This window comes from Stegodyphus dumicola, chromosome 1, assembly GCF_044657685.1.
Source record: "Stegodyphus dumicola isolate Sdum_Otavi_A_Nest chromosome 1, ASM4465768v1".
NCBI classification, from domain to species: Eukaryota; Metazoa; Arthropoda; class Arachnida; order Araneae; family Eresidae; genus Stegodyphus; species Stegodyphus dumicola.
In genome coordinates, this window is record NC_140768.1 from 118,276,506 (window position 1) to 118,294,702 (window position 18,197).

Genomic DNA, 18,197 nt, shown 5'->3' on the forward strand with positions numbered 1-18,197 from the left:
AATGCATTAAAAATAATCTAAATTGAAATAAATGCACATATATTTTTTAAGTTTTGGAAATGAGTGGAGGAGTGCTTGGGGCAGAAAAGGTTGAGAACCACTCGTCTAAAAGTTCTGCACAATTGTTGATTGAGCCAAATTATTCAGATTATTAAAGTGCATGTCCAGGTATTTGTTGTCTCTGGTAGAATGGTCAAGAAGCCAACTCTCATCTGTAAACAATAATCTCACACCAGTATGAGGTCTTCACTAAATTTTAGAGAAACTCGTTGATGCAAAAAATATTTCTGGGGCTATTATGAAATCCACATATATCCATCAAGCTGGAAAATTCAAGGTGGGATTCATCACTTCTAATAAAAGCTTTCTGCATGCATATTTTCTTACTTTTGTCTTAAGATACAATGCACCTGCAGATTTCTGAAAGAATATAGTTGTAAACTGACTGTAGTAACTAAACATATTGTTGCACCTGAGAACCCAAATTATTCTTCATTGCCTTAAATTACATCTTAAGACTTAAAATTTAAGAACTTTTTATACATAAATCTGTAATGTCACTTCATAGAAAAAAGGACACATCCTCAGAATATTTTCTGATCTGTATGATATGATTATTATTTACTGTAACACAGTACATGGAAAATGCATATCAGAGACACAGACTGCATTAAAAGCATAGCTCTAGTGCAAGGTCAGTTTTAATAACACAATTGAGAAAACCCTTACAGAATGTAAGGTTCTGGAAGAGGTTAACTGGTATGGTTAAGAGGCACTTGACTGGGAAGGGGGGGGAGATTTCATAGTTCCAGGAATGGGAATACAGCCAGCCTTTTCATTTAGCTGTTAAATATTTAGTTTTAGTTTATAAATATAAAAAACTACTTTTATTCAAGTTTTGATATATATCAACTTTTTTTATGCTTTTTTTTTTTTTTTTTGTTTCATTTAATTTATAAAAACATGTTAAAAAACATGATGTAAATCTAAATAAATGCATATGTATTTTTCAAGTTGTGGAAAGAAGAGGGGGAAATGATCTAGCAACAGTGAAAGGGGTGCTTGGGGAAAGGTTGAGAGCCACTGGTGTATTCGATTTGCAGCCCAAGACATCAGTTAGAATAATATGACAATGCAATAAAGTTGATTGATGCCAATAAAATGATAGAATGCCACATAGAATACTTATGAATTTACACAAGCAGTATGGACCTGTTTATCATTATCTATAACCATGTAATATTGTCTACCATTGCAAGAGAATTATGATGTTACCAGGTATGCCAAAAAGTTTGTGGCACTGGAGCTAAAAGTGAAATTTAAACAGCAGATATCAGCAAACCTATTAGGATGACGTCAGATATTGCCAAGCCTATCAACTCTGTTAGTGCAAAATTGTGAGGAGTGTTGAAAGTTCTGTAGGAACTACAATCTTGAAGTGGGCATGTTGGTGCCAAAGGGTGTTTTATGGTACATTTACTTAATGTGTTAAAACTGGGCATCATTGCTGCAGAAGCTGCTCGAAAAATAGGCTTCCTGTTTGGAGAGTCATCAATGAGTGAGCGCACAGTACGAAACTTGTTCATTTGATTTGCATTAGGACATGAAAGCCTCCAAAACAAGCCTTGAACTAGGTGCCCATCCATTATCAAAAAAGTTCTGAAGGAGGACATCAAGCATGATTCCTGTCAAACATGCAAGGAGCCTTTAGAGTGTCAAATGAGATATTTGATTGCATCTACACAGCCATGGAAAGACATGAAAGTTCAGTAAATGGGTTCCTTACTTTACATTCTGACTGAGGAAGCCAAATTCCAGTGCCTCACCATTTGCTCATTGCTGTCATGCAACAAGAAAGCCCCATTCCTGTACTACATATTGACATGCATACTTGCCAACCTATGACATTAAAAAAAATCAGATTTTTCTCAATGACAAAAAGATTTTTAAATGATAAAAAATATTTTTTAATAATGATTTAACTTAAAATACTTACTAATTAATATCTGAAAGTTCAGATACTAATTCTTAAATTCAAACAATACATTTTGCATTAACTTTTTGGTCCTTTGTTTCCATAGAAGAAATTAATTTATTTTTTTTTCCAATAGAACTCGTGTTGTCCTTGTGTTTTTGCATATGCAGATGTTTGAGAATATTGGCCCTTCCACCATGCACAATCAAAAAATCGCAATGACAAATAGTATACATCACAAATCTATTACATTTCCTTGAGGAAATAATAGAAGGTGTGTGTGTGTGTGTGTAATTATGGCAAAGCCTCGAAGCTATCTGCCTAAGGGGAGGGGTGCATTCGTGGAGGACTTTCTAAGGGAAACTGGCTAGTATACACATTACACATGGGGAAAACCACGAAAACGCCCATGCAGCCAGCCCGTTCGCGGGATTCGAACCTCAGACCGAACTACCAGTGTTCAGCGACTTTACCGCTCGGCCGCTGGTGGGCTGAAATAATAGAAGGAAAGTCATCTGTGTACCATTTTTCAAAAGTACATGAGTATTTTACCTTTTTTGCAGACATAACTAAAACACAAAATCATAATTTCTTAAAAGCACGTGCACTCACACCACTCAGCGACAAGATAAATGGAATAGCAACTTTGATCTTGCGTTGTACTTTTTGGCTAATATATCCCAGATGACAAACAGTGGCGGCCCTCTATGCTGATTGAAGAACTGGAACTCAACATTTTTGGGCTTGTACACTCACTCACAAAGCACATCATAATTTCTCACTGATGAAACTACTTTGGTTTTCTTTGCAATCTAAAACTAATCTAAAAAATTCTATGAGTAACGCCAGGTGCTTTCACATGCCCCAAATCACTTTTTTTATTGGGTGTGTGTGTGTGTGTGTGTGCAAATTATGAAGTATTAAGCGAAGTTACATAGAAACCAAGAAAAATTTTAAAAATATGAGAAAGTTGGGAGAAATATGTTGTAAATCAGGTTGGCGGAAGAAAGTTAGAAATTGGGAGTTTTCCACCTAAATTGGGTGAGTTGGCAACTGTGATGAGAAATGGGTGTCATACAGTAACTGCAAAAGAAAATATCACTAGGTCTTCCACTGATTCTGCAGTATGTGCCCCTAAACAACACATTCATCAACAGAAGGTATTTGCTGGTATTGTGCTCTTTAAATTGCCTGAGAGTGGTAAAACTATCACTGCCAAGTTAAGAGAGTTGCACCTGCACTGCATTGGAAACAGCAGCACTAGTCAATAAGAAAGGAGTCATCATTATTCAAGACAACACCAAAACCTTATATGGTGAAAGCAACCACATAGGTGGTCAACACACTTGGTTGAGAAGTTTTACCTTGTCCTCCTTACATCCCAGACATTGACCATGAATAAATAATACACGAGCAACAGTTCCAAAAACTGAGATGAAGTCATGCAGGCTATAAGACAATATTTTTATCTAGGAGCAAGAACTTTTACAAACACAGGATTTATAAGTAACTTGTTGGGAACGTGTTACAAGGAAATCATTTTACTGAATAAACTGCATTTGCATGGAAATACTGGGTCCTTACTCCTCACTGAAAACTATGGGATGAATACCTGGTACATAAAGTGAATAATACATTCCATTACCTATTAATGATCAGCAAGCATATAATAATGTTTACAATTATATCTACTCAAATTAACATAGGATAGTATTCAACTAGTGGAATGGTCATCAGTAATAGGATATGTTTGATACTGGATATCAACTGCATAGACATACCTTTATGCAGAAATGCTGACTTGCATATAGAATCTACCTTTGTTTTTCAATGCTTTATGTCTCCCACACCAGAAATAAAAGTCTGAGGAAAGACTTCCTACAGCAGCAAGGAATTCTTAACTTCATAGTATCCTTCAAATGATATTCTTAGCTTCATTGCAATGTCAATAATATTCTGAGATCACCTTAGTTACAATTTGTATTACACTGACTACCAATAAGTATTTGGACACCTGTGATAGAAAAGAAAAACTAACTTTATTCAAAATCAATAGTTGGTAGAGCCTCCACGAGAGGTAATTACAGCGTGGACCCTCCGGGGCATACTTTCCACAAGTCTTTGTATGACAGCTAGTGATATTTTCTTCCACTCGGCTTGAAGAAGACATAGAAGTTCCTTCATCGATTTTGTACGGGTAGTGCACCTCTGAATTCGGCGATGCAACTCGTCCTAGAGGTTCTCGATAGGCTTCAGGTCGGGACTCTGGGCACGCCAGTCCATTCGATAAACTACATTGGCACCATACCAAGCCTTGGTTAACGTCGAAACATGACAACTGGCATTGTCATCCTGAAAGTAACGGGTCCAACCCGTAAAACTGCCACAAAGTAGGAAGCACATTGTCATCCAAAATAGTGCAGTAGGCATCGGAGTTGAGCTTACCATGAATGGGGACCAAGGGTCCCAGCCCATACCAGGAGAAACACCCCCAGACCATAATTCCACCTCCGCCGAACTTGACTGTTGGCACAATGCATTCTGGCAGGAGACGTTCTCCAGGTAGACGCCAGACCCAGACCCTACCATCTGAACGGTAAAGGGTGAACCTTGATTCGTCACTCCAAAGAACCCGTTTCCACTGAACTACGATCCAATTTCGATGTGCTTTGCACTACATTAACCGAGCAGCACGGTTGGACTTTGTGATCAAAGGCTTATGGGCAGCAGCACGACCATGAAAACCAAGCAGATATGCTTCCTTACGGATGGTATTCATTGAAACAATACTCCCAGATGCCTGTTGAAACTCCTCGCGGATGAGGGCCATCGGTTGGGTGCGGTTCTTCCGAATTTCTCTGGACAGCACTCGTTGGTCTCTATCTCCCAGTTTCATTGGTCTGACGACTCGGGGCACATTCCGACAATCACCGCTCACCTTCCACTTCTTAATCACATAGGCCACTGTCGATTTTGGGTACTTCAGAACGCTAGATATGTCCCCTTAAGGATTGGCCACATTTGTGATACTCGATAATTATACCTTTCTCGAAATCAGAGAGCTCTGAACTGCGAGGCATCTTGCATGCGACTAAAGCCGATGCTGTTTCCTACACGATATATAACGGCGGAGTCCGTGACGTACCTTAGGATTGCAGATATCGTCACTTGCATTAGGTGTCTAATTACTTATTGGTAGTCAGTGTATAAGTACAAGTGAGCTATAGGTATGGTTCCACTCCAGTTTTGAGGAAGAACACCACCCAGAGGGCAATCCGAAGGTCTCCTATCCCTCTTCCCTAACTATCAACCTTTTGACTTACATGTATTTTGAATGCCAACTTACTGCACACACACTGTACACTTCTGTATTCAAATTTAGCCCATCCATCCATTCTTATTGCAGAAAACACATCACTTTCCAGAAAGACTGCCGAGTTTACTTTTCTCGTTACTTCTTCTGCACAGTCAATTCCTTTTTATAGCAGGCTCAATCATTCAAGTTTTCCCAGATGAATGCTTGACAAGTAAGAACATACACCTATGTCCATTCTCAGAATGATGGTTAACTGGTTAGCCAATTAGTTCATTTTTAACATGTTACATAGATCAGGATGCTTATTTTTTTGAAACATATATGTCTATACTTTTATCTTGCATCTGAATCAAAAGAGAGGTAACTATATTCTGAATTTATTCTATTTTTTTAGCTATTTTGTCAGAACAAAAGTCCTCATTGCACCTAACCAATTTTCACCATTTTTACATGATTGAGTGCATTCTCTTGGCTGTGTATGTATTAAATTATGCACTTTGTTAAAAACACATTTTGATGTTCTGACGTGTGCAATCTTGCATTTTATCTTGGCAATGTCTAGTTGCAAAAATTTAACAAGTTTAATCTGAAGTATATATAAATGGCTGTTTCGAAATATTTGTTTGTTTTTCAACATTGCATTTTTAAATACTGGTTAAACAACTTATAAAATTAGCCAAAAAAAGAGGCTAGGGAGAATTTTGGATTGGTACAGATTTTTAATACTCTATTGCTAAAGTTTTATTTAAAAATTTACACCTAATGCATTTATTATTATTGCTTAATTAAAAATTTTTCATGTGATAAAATAAGACGTGATTTACAAAGACTAAAACAGGCCCTAATATGCACTTGAGTTGACCACCACACATAATATAAGACAAGACCCACTTGAGTGCAATGTTTGAATATGTGTATAATGGATATTAACATGCATCTACTATCCATACTACGGTTTTATATGCTCATATTTAATATATCTTGTATTAAGGTTTCTATGAAGTGTTTACCTTATTTAAATTATATATTCTTATGGAAATTTTATTTAACTAAACAGAAATGATAACGTAACATATATGTAGCAAAAACCTGACAATTGAGCATTAAACTAACCAAAGTATTTTAGAAATTTTAATAAACAAGATATTTGTAACATTAATATTACTATTAACACATATACCTTGTTGCCAAACAGTATGATTTAGTGCCAATAATGGATAAGAATGATGTCACGACGCAATCATAAAAGTTCATTTTGTTTTAATGTAAACTCTATACATTCTTAATAAACTGGTTTAATTTTAACAAAGAAAGATGCAAGTTCTATTTTTTAACCTCATGTTTTGAAAAAATAAGTAGTATTTGGGATTGCACGAAATATTTTCAAAGTTACATCAAAATAGGCCACATGATGCGACTTTGAAAACAGATAAAAATGGCATCGTAATATGAAATATTAAACGAGATTTTATATGCTATATCCATAATTTGTATATCTTTATTATCTAACTAAATAAAGAATGATCCATTCATATAAACTTCTGCTGGAGTGATTTCCATTAAATTTCACATTCGGCAGGATTTCAGAATTGGATCCTATGTTTCATTTTCATTTTTAAAGCATACAAAATACATTAATAACAAACAAGATTATTGGTTTTAAAATTCTTGAGCAAAATCTTTCAATTCATTTCGCTTTTTTGATGCTAATTCAATTTCTTATATACTCAACTATTTGGAATTTTCATGTATCCAGAATTCTGCAATTCTATTTGAGCTTTCCGGTTAGTTGAGTTTTTGTTGTGTGTGTATATATATATATATATATAAGGTTTCTATATTTACTACCAATTACTTATATTTTTATTTATAACACTACAAAAGACAATGTTTTAAGTTCAATAATTCGTAAAGTTTATTTATAAAAGACGTTTAATAAGCATATTAAACAGCATACAATAGTCCATCTTCACATGACACTAGCTTTACATGCCATCACGTTCATATGTTAAACACTATACATACTATGAAAATTAATAAATAATTTACTAAATATACATAAATAAATAGGAACAGAAACATAAATCAAACTTCAGTACAGTTTTATAATTCCATTATAATACTGATCGAAATACTTAAAAGTGTCACTGAAATAGCTTAATTCAGCACTAAATATAATTTATGAATAAAACTTGTGATATGATGCAAGACAATCTACAGTTAAAGTAATACCAGAATTCTGAGTACTAGTAATTTTCAATAAAAAAATAAATCAAAACTATATATTTTTAAAAATGTATTTACAACCAAACAAAAACCTGCAAGTGACATAAAATAACAATTTTGTACATTTTTCAGAATCTATGATTCTGTTTTATTAAATCTTTATAAATATGTAATCTGAATATGTAATTTTTAAACTTAACGATGACAGCAACATAAAAACATTTTAATCCTTTTATGACTTTTTAAGCAAGAAATTCTATGCAAGTTTAATCAAAGGATGAAAAGAGATGAAGATAGTGACTAAACCATTAAGAGAAAAAATATGAACTATGTTCTTTAACAGTGATAAGGAACAATTCTTTAATCATATCTTGAAGTGATATTTACATGGCTTTGCACATAGCCAACATCAAACATGTAGAAACAATAAAATTTTTTAAGGATATAAATGATGAGATATTTTAATAAGAAACTATGCAATGAGTATACACATTTTGAAAATACCATGCACTTATTTTTTATAAATATATAAAGTACACAATCACATATATCAAAATTTTAATGCTTGGACCTGCAAAAAGATTTACTGCAACACACTAAAATATTAAAAAAAATATGCAAAAAATAACATTTGTTCAAACTTCTAAAGTGATATATCAAAAAGTTACAAAGGTGTAAAAAATTTTAATATAAAAACGCTTAACTAACAAACTATTTCTTTATATATAATCACAAAACGTGCTACAGAATTTTGAAAAAGAAAAGTACTTTTTGATGTAGAAATCATGAATTTTTAACCACTCTCTCTATATTATTCTAGCTGAAATGCATGCTATATATTAAACACTTTAATGTTTTTTGATCAAAAATAAATATTGTGAGTAAAGACAATTTGATGCTGCATAATAAATAAAATTTCAGCTTCGAATTATTGTGCATGAAGATTAAAAAGAAAACATAGATGTGGCATGGAACTGATAAAATATGCCAGTCAAACCAAACTATGGCAAGCAAACGTTTTGGTCCCATCTAATTTCCTATACACACTTATATGGCTTCAGCAAACTCCAAAATATATAAAAATAAGATATAATGAACTTTGTAAATACAGTCAAAAGTCGTTAATCCGGACTCGCCGGGACTTCGGCGATTCCGGATTATCGATTTTTCTGGATTATAGATCATCAGTTTAAATCTCGTAAGATGGCATGCAGAAATTCTAAAATAAAAAATATGAAACCGTAATTTATGAAATAGAGAACAATTATGATCTAAAGGGTATCAAAATTTGCAAAAAGAAAAAGCTTAATATTTATTTGTTTGCTGTATTAAACATTTCTTTCAATGTAAGTTGTTTATAAGTTTTGCTTCGTTTCATGTGATAATACTTTCTCTTTAATTCTATTAAACAGACATAATTTCTTGTTCAGTTACAAAGTTCCGCCGTTCAAGTCCTATAATTGCTGTGTCAAGAACACCGACTAATTTGTCAATCGAAATTTTTTTGTTTTCAATAACCTCTGTCACTTTTCTTCGCTATCGGAAGCAAATTATAATGACGAGGAACTTGTTTTAAATCATATCAAAGACGGAGCATATCGAGATGAAATACTACATTTGGTAAGGAATTATAAGCCAAATAAAATAAAAACATCTGCGCTGAAGATAAGGATAGTGCTGACAAATCAACTTCCAATTCATTACGCGCCCGCCGCCGAGCAGCGTGAAATTGATAAACAGATTTCGGATTTCAAAACATACTTTAGCTTTAGATCCTTTACATATTAACAAATATATATTGGAAATTCTATTTGATATAATCGAAAGTTTAAGCTTACTTATTATAAAATTGCTCTTACAGTCTGCAAAAAATAATAAGCCGGATGCAATTCGAAAATTAAGGAACAACGCAATCATCAACATTGACTGAAATAGATATTAGATAATTTTAGCTTATACGTCCATTATACATAAAATGCGCACGCGAAAACGTATTTTGCACTTGCGCACACTCATATGCGTCGTAAAAGGTCTTACACGCACGCGTGAACACCTCTGCGCATGTGTCAACGTGGCGCATACGCAGAAAGTTTTTAGTTTTGATGTCCGGATTATAGATCATTCCGAATTATGGGTGTCCGAATTAACGACTTTTGACTGTATTTTAGACTCATTCCACCTCCCCACTTTTCAAACTTTTTTCGTAATTTCTATAGCTTTCGAATGAAAAAATAACTAACTCTTTAATTCCTCCTGTTTAAGGCATTAGAATAGAGAAAAACACCTTTAGATTACTGTTCTTTTATCTTCCCCCAGCTTTCTCCGAGTCCTAGAAAAAAGGCTATGTCAGGCAGGTGTAGCATTCAATTCTGAGGACAACAGGAAACACAATAAACATATCGTATGAAATCCTACTGTACTACACATGCAGACAAAAACCTTGAATCAGTTCCTTGATTTCACTCAAGTTCTTTAATGAAGCTGTCAGATAGCATTCTCTTCAAGGCTGATGCTTATTTATAATTGTAAATGTGTATTTTAGATGAAAATGTGCAATTGCAGGGATGGGCCAAAACCATGACTTTTTATACTAAGCAATTTTTTGTGTAAGATATTAACATAAGACACAGCTGCCAATTCTCCCAGTTTATATTTTTTTAGCCTTTACCAAGGAAAGTTTCTAAACAATAAATGAAATTTATGATACTTAAATTAGACAAATTCCATTCTCCCACATTATTTTCAAAATAATTTTTCTTATTTTTATGAAATTTCATTTGATCTTAGTTGTATTAATTTACTGCAGATATTGTAAATTTAAGATTCAAGCAATGTTTAAGTAATTAATATTTATATTTAATTTACTTAGTTTTATAAAAAATTAAAATCAGTTTGGAGTTTATTTGAAATGGTGGTGTGCAGCATGAAAACCTCAGTTTCTCCCAGTTTTAAGGTTTCAAGGTTGGTGGCAGCTATGGTATGGTGAATTTAAAAAACAAAGTCAGCATTAATATTTTTTGATTTAAAAAAAAGATAACACGATGGTATTCACTCTTTCTGTGCAGCACATTAATAAATTTTGCAATATTTTGTGAGATGACCCATTCCCCCCCCCTCTTATCAGATAAAGCGAATCAAACTTTTGGCCCACTAAAGCTCACTATAACGAGGTTTGATTGTATTATTAGATAAGTAATCTATGCTAAAGATAAGCATGATAATCATCACTTATTCATTTTCAGAGATATCTCTTATGTGTATCATGATCAAAATTTATATTTAGTCAGATTTACACTAAAAAGAAATTTTTGGATATAACAGATCATAAAAAAACTTTCTATTTTAAGGATGTTGAAGTTGTGTGCTTGATTTGTAGGATTACAGATATTCTTATTAAGCCATTTTTGCATTATGACATACATGCAATTAACGGAAATTTCACAGTAATCTCTACACAAGGGTCATCCTTACTTTAAATGGGAGGTTCATATCCTAAAAGTCTAGATTTCTGATGTTTTCTGACTTTACATGAAAATTCAATCAGAGTTTAGCCAGTAAATATTTGTATTTAATTTTATGTCAGGTACAGTATATTAATAAGCTTATCCACTTAATGATATATATATATATATTGAATTATTAAGTTTATTTTCGTGTTTAAAATTACATTGATAAATTAAATCTTTCCTTCCCTATTTAGGATTTTTTCAGTATAAAAGTGTAAGAAAATTACAAAATGAAATTAGTCAAAGAGCATAAAATTTAGAATACCTAAAGCATCAATATAAATAGTTGAATATCTTGAATTAATTGCAATGAAAGAGAATTTAAATCCATTTTGAGTGCTTCTAAAAATAAACAGCCGCGTTTATCACAAAAAACTATGAGTGTGTTTGTGATAAACGCAGGTTTTCATATTTGGAGGTTGTCGGATATAATTTTATATGAAATGAGAAATTTTATGCGGAAACGCAAAAAAAGTTCCTCATAAAATTTTCTTTTTGAATCACTTGTGAATCTCCTTCTGAAGCCATCTTTAATTTTTAACATCTGAGCTATGAAAAGCATTGATAATGCAATATATTTTAGATGAACAAAACATATAAAAATCTGCACACAACAGAATTTCCTTTTGGGGGGGGGAACTGCGATATTCAGATGAACAATTTTCAAAAACCTTTATATAAAGCAAAGAGTGCATCTAAGAAACTTTTCTTAGATCCATTCTAAGAAAACTTAAATATCATCAGAAATTATAAAGAGAGCACATGGTCAAGAATTCTGAATTTTTTTTTAGAAATATTAATAATGGCAGGTAAAAATTCATACTTGATTATGCCATTGCATCCAACACTTTTTTAAAAACCATGCAGAGGAATGAACCATAACACTTTTTAATCTCTGAATAAGTTAATAACTAAATTCAAGTCAAAAATTTATTTACTACTGTATTTAATATCATCTTCAATGAAAAAGCATATTTTATCAGTTTGTTCCAATTTTATCGGTGACAAAGCTGACCTTTTTTAAAAAATATGAAAAATTGATTATAAACTATAATACATAAAAATATGCATATAAAATTTTGATTCTGGATATAGAAAATTAATAGCAATATAGTACACAGAACATAAAATGCACATTTTTACATGAATTTTCATGAGAAATAAGACTTTCACAACAACTTAATTTTTTAATATATATTATATATATATACAGAAATATTTAAAAATATTAATTTCATGAAGAGAAAAAAATTATTGGAAATAAATCAGATTTTGCTGATACTTTAAATATTTATATGCTAGGAAACATATGATAGCATAACAATATCACACGTCAAATAAAGAGTACTAGAAGTGAATTTTCCTTCAGAAAAACATGTTAGTTATAAATTACAAATGAAAAATTCATTTCTAGAATTTCTTTTAATTTTATTTCATTTCAAAGCCATTAATGTGTACACGTGAGTATGTGTACACGCTGTATACACGAGAATGTGCAACATGTGCAAGTTCATGTACATATGAGAATGTTTTAATGCAACAATGCTGCCGTTTATAAATGAAATGATACTCAATGTTAATTCATTATCACAAAAGTTGGTTTGTGAAACCAATTCACAACAATTATAATTTGAAATTTCTTAATTTGGCTTCCTAGCTGTATTCACATCATTATTTTAAGCTGCTTTCAAAAGCAGTTCGAGACTTAACTTCAACGCTTGACTAGAACACATTTGTTGATATATCTTTACATTTACATCTATGATATAAATTTCATACATTACTTGTCCTTTATCACTTGAAAGAAGCATCAGCTGATCAACAACAGGAGTTTATGTTTCAAAATGCTTATAAATAGATGTGACGTATGTCATTATAGACTGCCAATCTGGTCTTTCTTGTGAAATCAAGTCATTTATATTCTAGAATAAAATTATTAGTTAAACAAAGCAGAAATGCATATGTAGCCCCCAAAAATGTTTAAGTCTGTTACAAAATATTTTATAATTTATCATAAATTGCTTACCAAAGTTGTAGGTATTCCTGCTGATTCTGCTGCTTTGAACGCCAAAGTAAAATTCCTTTTCTAAATTTATTCAAAAATATAATAAAGAAAATAGAAGGAAAAGTATTTTCTAAGCAGCCTTTAGAAAAACAAATTACAATAATATACATAATAAGTGATTATAATTTAAGTGATGCTAAAATAATTATATATATTAAAATACCTTAAAAATATTATGATAAGCATCATTCAAAATCACAAATCTGCAAAATCATTACTTTGAGAAAAACATTTAAATTTTGGCATGCACTTTGTTTTCAGGAAAACCCAAATTAAGACATATATATTACTTTTGACATTTTAATATCATAAAATATTACTTTTATAAAATTAAAAAAAAAATGCATATATACGAAAAGAGCAAAAAATACAAATTAACAATTTTAAATTTGTGCCAACCACATATAAAGCAACCATATTAGTAAAAGTTTCAGATCTCATTGAGGCTAATTTAATATATATATATTATGGTAAAAGTAATAACTGGTTATTATGTATAATTACTGGTGATTATTCATAATCACCACTAAGTTTGGTAAATGTGATAAATTATTGAATATTTATCAAATTTTCCGATTTATTTATATAATCCTTTACTTGTAATGGAGAATGTAATAAATCCAGATTATTTTGTGGAGTAACGAAAACTTAATTTAAAAAATTAATATTTTCAAATAACAATAAAATTTGTTGTTAAGAAGTAGAACAATGTCTGGATCGCTAGTGAAACTTGAACAATATTTCAGTTTTAAAAATTAAATAAAAGTGGTGCTTTTGTACATTACTTTCACTAGATATTTTAGAACAGATATATTAGATAATAGCATATGCTATAAAAGGTACTGAAAAATACAAAATGAACCAAACTGCTATAAATAAAGTAAAGTCAAGCTTATTATTTCAGTAAATACATCATTCTTATCTAAACAAAACAGAACTTTCAATTAAATAATAACTAGTATTTTTAGATAACTTTTACATTATATCAAGTAAAAGACCTGAGTAAAGAAAACATTTTATAATTAGAACTCATACAAAATAGTTTTATATCAAAAGCAAACTAAACCAATATTCTAGAGAATAAAAGCATTTACTTATATTTACTTGCAAGTTTACTTATTTAGACACATTAGACTGTTATGACATTTAGAATTTTAAAGTTTGCTGCAAGATTTGCATTGTCCCTTGCAAACACGTCATTGATTCCCTGACCTCCTGAAAGTGATTGCTAGATCTGAAACATCGTCAAGCAAAATAAATTTTTTCACAAATTTTGAATTGATTTCTGGTATACCATTGTGAAAGTTTTTCTTTGTTTTGTTCATAACAGATAAAACTCTCTGTTTTGAACTTCTAATATCTCCGCTAATAAATTTTGTTGATCACTTCTTGCTCTGTCAACATTTGGTACTAATAGTTTCACTGTGTCACCAAACATTACCAGAAGAAAAATTTTAAGATTTGAAACTTTCAACATCTTTTTGCTTATGATTCTAAACTTTCTTTAGTACTCATTCTATGTTTTCTTATTTATTCTTGCCTGCTTAAAATATGTCTAGATAAAATGGACCACTGCTTCATCCTCTTTCTAAATCACAAAATTAACTGCAGATGGAGAGTCATTTAGCAATGGATCATTATTTTCCACCTTAGAATCAGCTTCTGTTTTCCTATTAGTGTTATCAGAAGCATTATTAACTGTTTCAATTAAAGCCTGAAGCGCTTCGGTTCTAAGATATTTGATACAGTCATTCAGGAAAGAAGACACTTTCAAACTTACTTTTGCAGGTGTCTCAGACATTGCTTCATAAAGAAAACATTTGATGCCTTCATGAAATGCCTTGCTTTTCATAAGTTGTATAAAGAGTAACCCTTCAAACCATTTACTAGTTTTATTGCTTTCCAACCAAGAACTTAGCGTATTTTCAACATCCTGATTTTTACACTCTGGCTGTGCCTGGGCTTCCCATGCAGATGATCTCGAACATCCTCAGTCGATGACAGATATGGGGATTGGGCAGACCAGGGATGGATGTCAGTGTGGTAGAGGCAGATCTGTGACATCCTTGCTGGTGGTGGCCTGTGTATGGATATTTTTTATTTCATGCCGGCTAAGTGTTTTTCGCTATGCTGTCATATTTTATAAAATATTTAATAATGGCCAATATGCTTGAGCATTTTAATTTCAAGCTAGTTTTAATGTTATGAACACTAAGGATGCAAACTGTGGTTTTCTAACGAAAGAAAGCTATGACGACTTATTAATAAAAGTGAGTAATGGCTAAAACCTGGGCTTCCCATGCACAGTTTTCAGTTCGCCTACAATTTTATTACTGACTCACAACCATTATCACTTTGAAGTATACTTGAACTTAGTTAAGTGGTCTCGATAGACAAACATAAATTTGAAATCAATATCTGGTTACGACTGCATGTCAGTTCTATCTGGCATCTTCAGTTCATTTCCTGAAAGACCATTGGCCTAACAATAAGTTTTTTCTTGGGTACTTTTGATTTCTTTTGACAACTTTCACACAAATTTAAGTAAATCATCACTACTTTGATAGTAATATTTAAAAAAATTTTTTTGAAAAACGTCTTTTAACATTCTATTTCTATCACCACGGCCTATTGATAAATGTGCCTCATGAATTTTGGTAAAAAGTTCTTTAAACGTACGTGTAAAATCTAACATTGCAGCTGTCTTCTCTTATGGGAAAGATAAGTTTTCAATATTGCCTACTTTCATTCCATTGTATCTTTTTAGTCTTTGATAATCTTTTGTTTTTTCACACTATTTTTGTTTTTGCCATTACTCACTTTTATTAATAAGTCGTCACAGCTTTCTTTCGTTAGAAAACCACAGTTTGCATCCTTAGTGTTCATAACATTAAAACTAGCTTGAAATTAAAATGCTCAAGCATATTGGCCATTATTAAATATTTTATAAAATATGACAGCATAGCGAAAAACACTTAGCCGGCATGAAATAAAAAATATCCATACACAGGCCACCCCCAGCAAGGATGTCACAGATCTGCCTCTACCACACTGACATCCATCCCTGGTCTGAACAATCCCCATATCTGTCACCGACTGAGGATGTTCGAGATCATCTGGAATGGCAAGTTAGGCAGCTTAGGAGTTTGGTTGAGCTAGAAGTACCCTTACAGTACCTGTAGAGTGAGATGATGCAAAGACACCGTATGGGACATGAATGCCTCATTGCTCATTCATATTGCATCATGTATTTATGCTAGAGGTGGCTCAAAAGGTATTAGAACCTTCATTCATTTATCGTTTTTCCTGCAATAAATGATCCTTTAGTTTTGTAATCACTTACTCATACCAATGTTGCACTCACATATATAAAATTTCATAAACTCTAAGTGTGCAAATTTTTTATGGTCAAGAGTGCGTATTAATATGGCCTTATGAAACCTTAACATAGTTTGACTTTTGAAATAGAAGAATAATGCGATTCCATTTAGCAGCCTTGGTCTTGTGAGTATTTGGAAGGTTTAATACAAATTTGTTATGCTGTACAAAATGCAAAAAGAAAATTTAATTAGAAAATGCTCTCTAGTTAACCCTTTACAAATCCCCGCCAACAAAAATCAGGTGAAATAAGATCTGACAGGAGATCAGTCTTTCATACCTGATCATCACACAGGAAAGATCTCGCCAGGAATTGTGCAGTTAGCTAATAGTTAATTAGAATAAGTTAATATTGCTTAACATCCATATGGCAATAAATGTTGGGGGGGCGGGAACACACTTGTACCTCAAACTTTAATATAAACTTAATAGATTTCCTTGGCTGACTATATAAAAACAATATATTTTTATGATACATATATTACATATTTTTATAAAATATGAATTAATAATAATATAAATAAAAAATATGATTTTAGAAGTTTTTACTTTGTCTTTGCTGTCAAGTTCATCGTATGGAATAAGATTGGGTAAGTATGAGTGCATCAATGCACAAAATGCAAGACCATCATTCCAGCTGCTGCTAAAATTGGTGATATCAATACCCTAAAAACATTTAAAATTAGAATAATTCATCACTTAAAATTATATAATTTCACATAACAAAATGCTTATATATTGACATTTTCAGTTACATAAACATGTAATTTGATTTCAGAATTGGAAAGTGCAACAGCATATTCAAAGTATCCAGTTTCTTCTTTTAAGACAAAAGCTTGATACAGTACAAAGTCAGAGATCCGTACTCGTCAGGAATTTGGCGATTCCGGTTTTGGGATTTTTCCAGCTATTACATCATAAATTTAAATCTAGTAAGATGGCATGCAGAAATTATAAAATTAAAAATGTGAAATCGTGATTAATATTGAATAAGCATTTTTTTATCTAAAAGGTATCAAAATTTTCAAAAAAAAAAAAAAAAAAAGATTAATATTTATTTGTTTACTTTATTAAACATTTCTTTCAATGTAAGTTGTTTAAGTTGCTTCGTTTTTTGTGCTAATACTTTCTCTTGAATTCTATAAACAGACATAATTTTTTGTTCAGATACAAAGTTCCACTGTTCAAGTCCTGTAATTGCTGTGCTGAGAATTGACTAACTTGTCAATTGAAATTTTTTCATTTTCAATAACCCTCTGTCACTTTCTTTACTATCGGTAGCAGTAATTTCTGGATCTAGAACCAAACTACAGATTTTGCCGTCCGTTAATTGATTGATGATTGGGGCACTGTCATCGCAATGAAAAACTTCTGTTATATCATCTTCATTTATTACAGCCTTTCTACATTTCTTCACAAAATCCATTAATTGGAAAATTTCACCTTTTTAAAATATCCGAAAACCTTCAAATTCGCGGCTATAATCATCATCCTCACCATGAAGGGTGTAGCTGGCCAAAAATTATGCCAAGCATTTTTTAATGTATCTGGAGACACATCCTCTAACGATCTTTCAATGCTCCACACAGCAGATTTTATGCTAAAAAATTTCAAAAAGTCTTGCCATTGTTCAAGAAATTTAACATGGATTTTTAAAATGTTACTTTATATTTGCATTTCAGCATGTGCACTACTCCGATAGCCAATGGCTGAATTATGGACATATACTTT

General features: G+C 31.8%; 1 protein-coding gene across 6 annotated transcripts in view; it reads right to left on the reverse strand.

Annotated features, from left to right (window-relative positions):
• Positions 1-7,181: 7,181 nt before the first annotated feature.
• The window catches only part of spdi (sperm antigen with calponin homology and coiled-coil domains split discs), a 249,616-nt gene continuing 238,600 nt past the window's right edge, over positions 7,182-18,197 (reverse strand). For all 6 annotated transcript variants that reach the window (XM_085819744.1, XM_085819739.1, XM_085819741.1 and 3 more), the window contains 3 exons: positions 17,016-17,132; positions 13,050-13,109; positions 7,182-12,945 (listed from right to left, as the gene is read on the reverse strand). In XM_085819744.1, the coding sequence (XP_085675870.1) occupies positions 12,856-12,945; positions 13,050-13,109; positions 17,016-17,132 (267 nt within the window). In that variant the 3' untranslated portion in view covers positions 7,182-12,855. The remainder of the gene's footprint in view (positions 12,946-13,049; positions 13,110-17,015; positions 17,133-18,197) is intronic.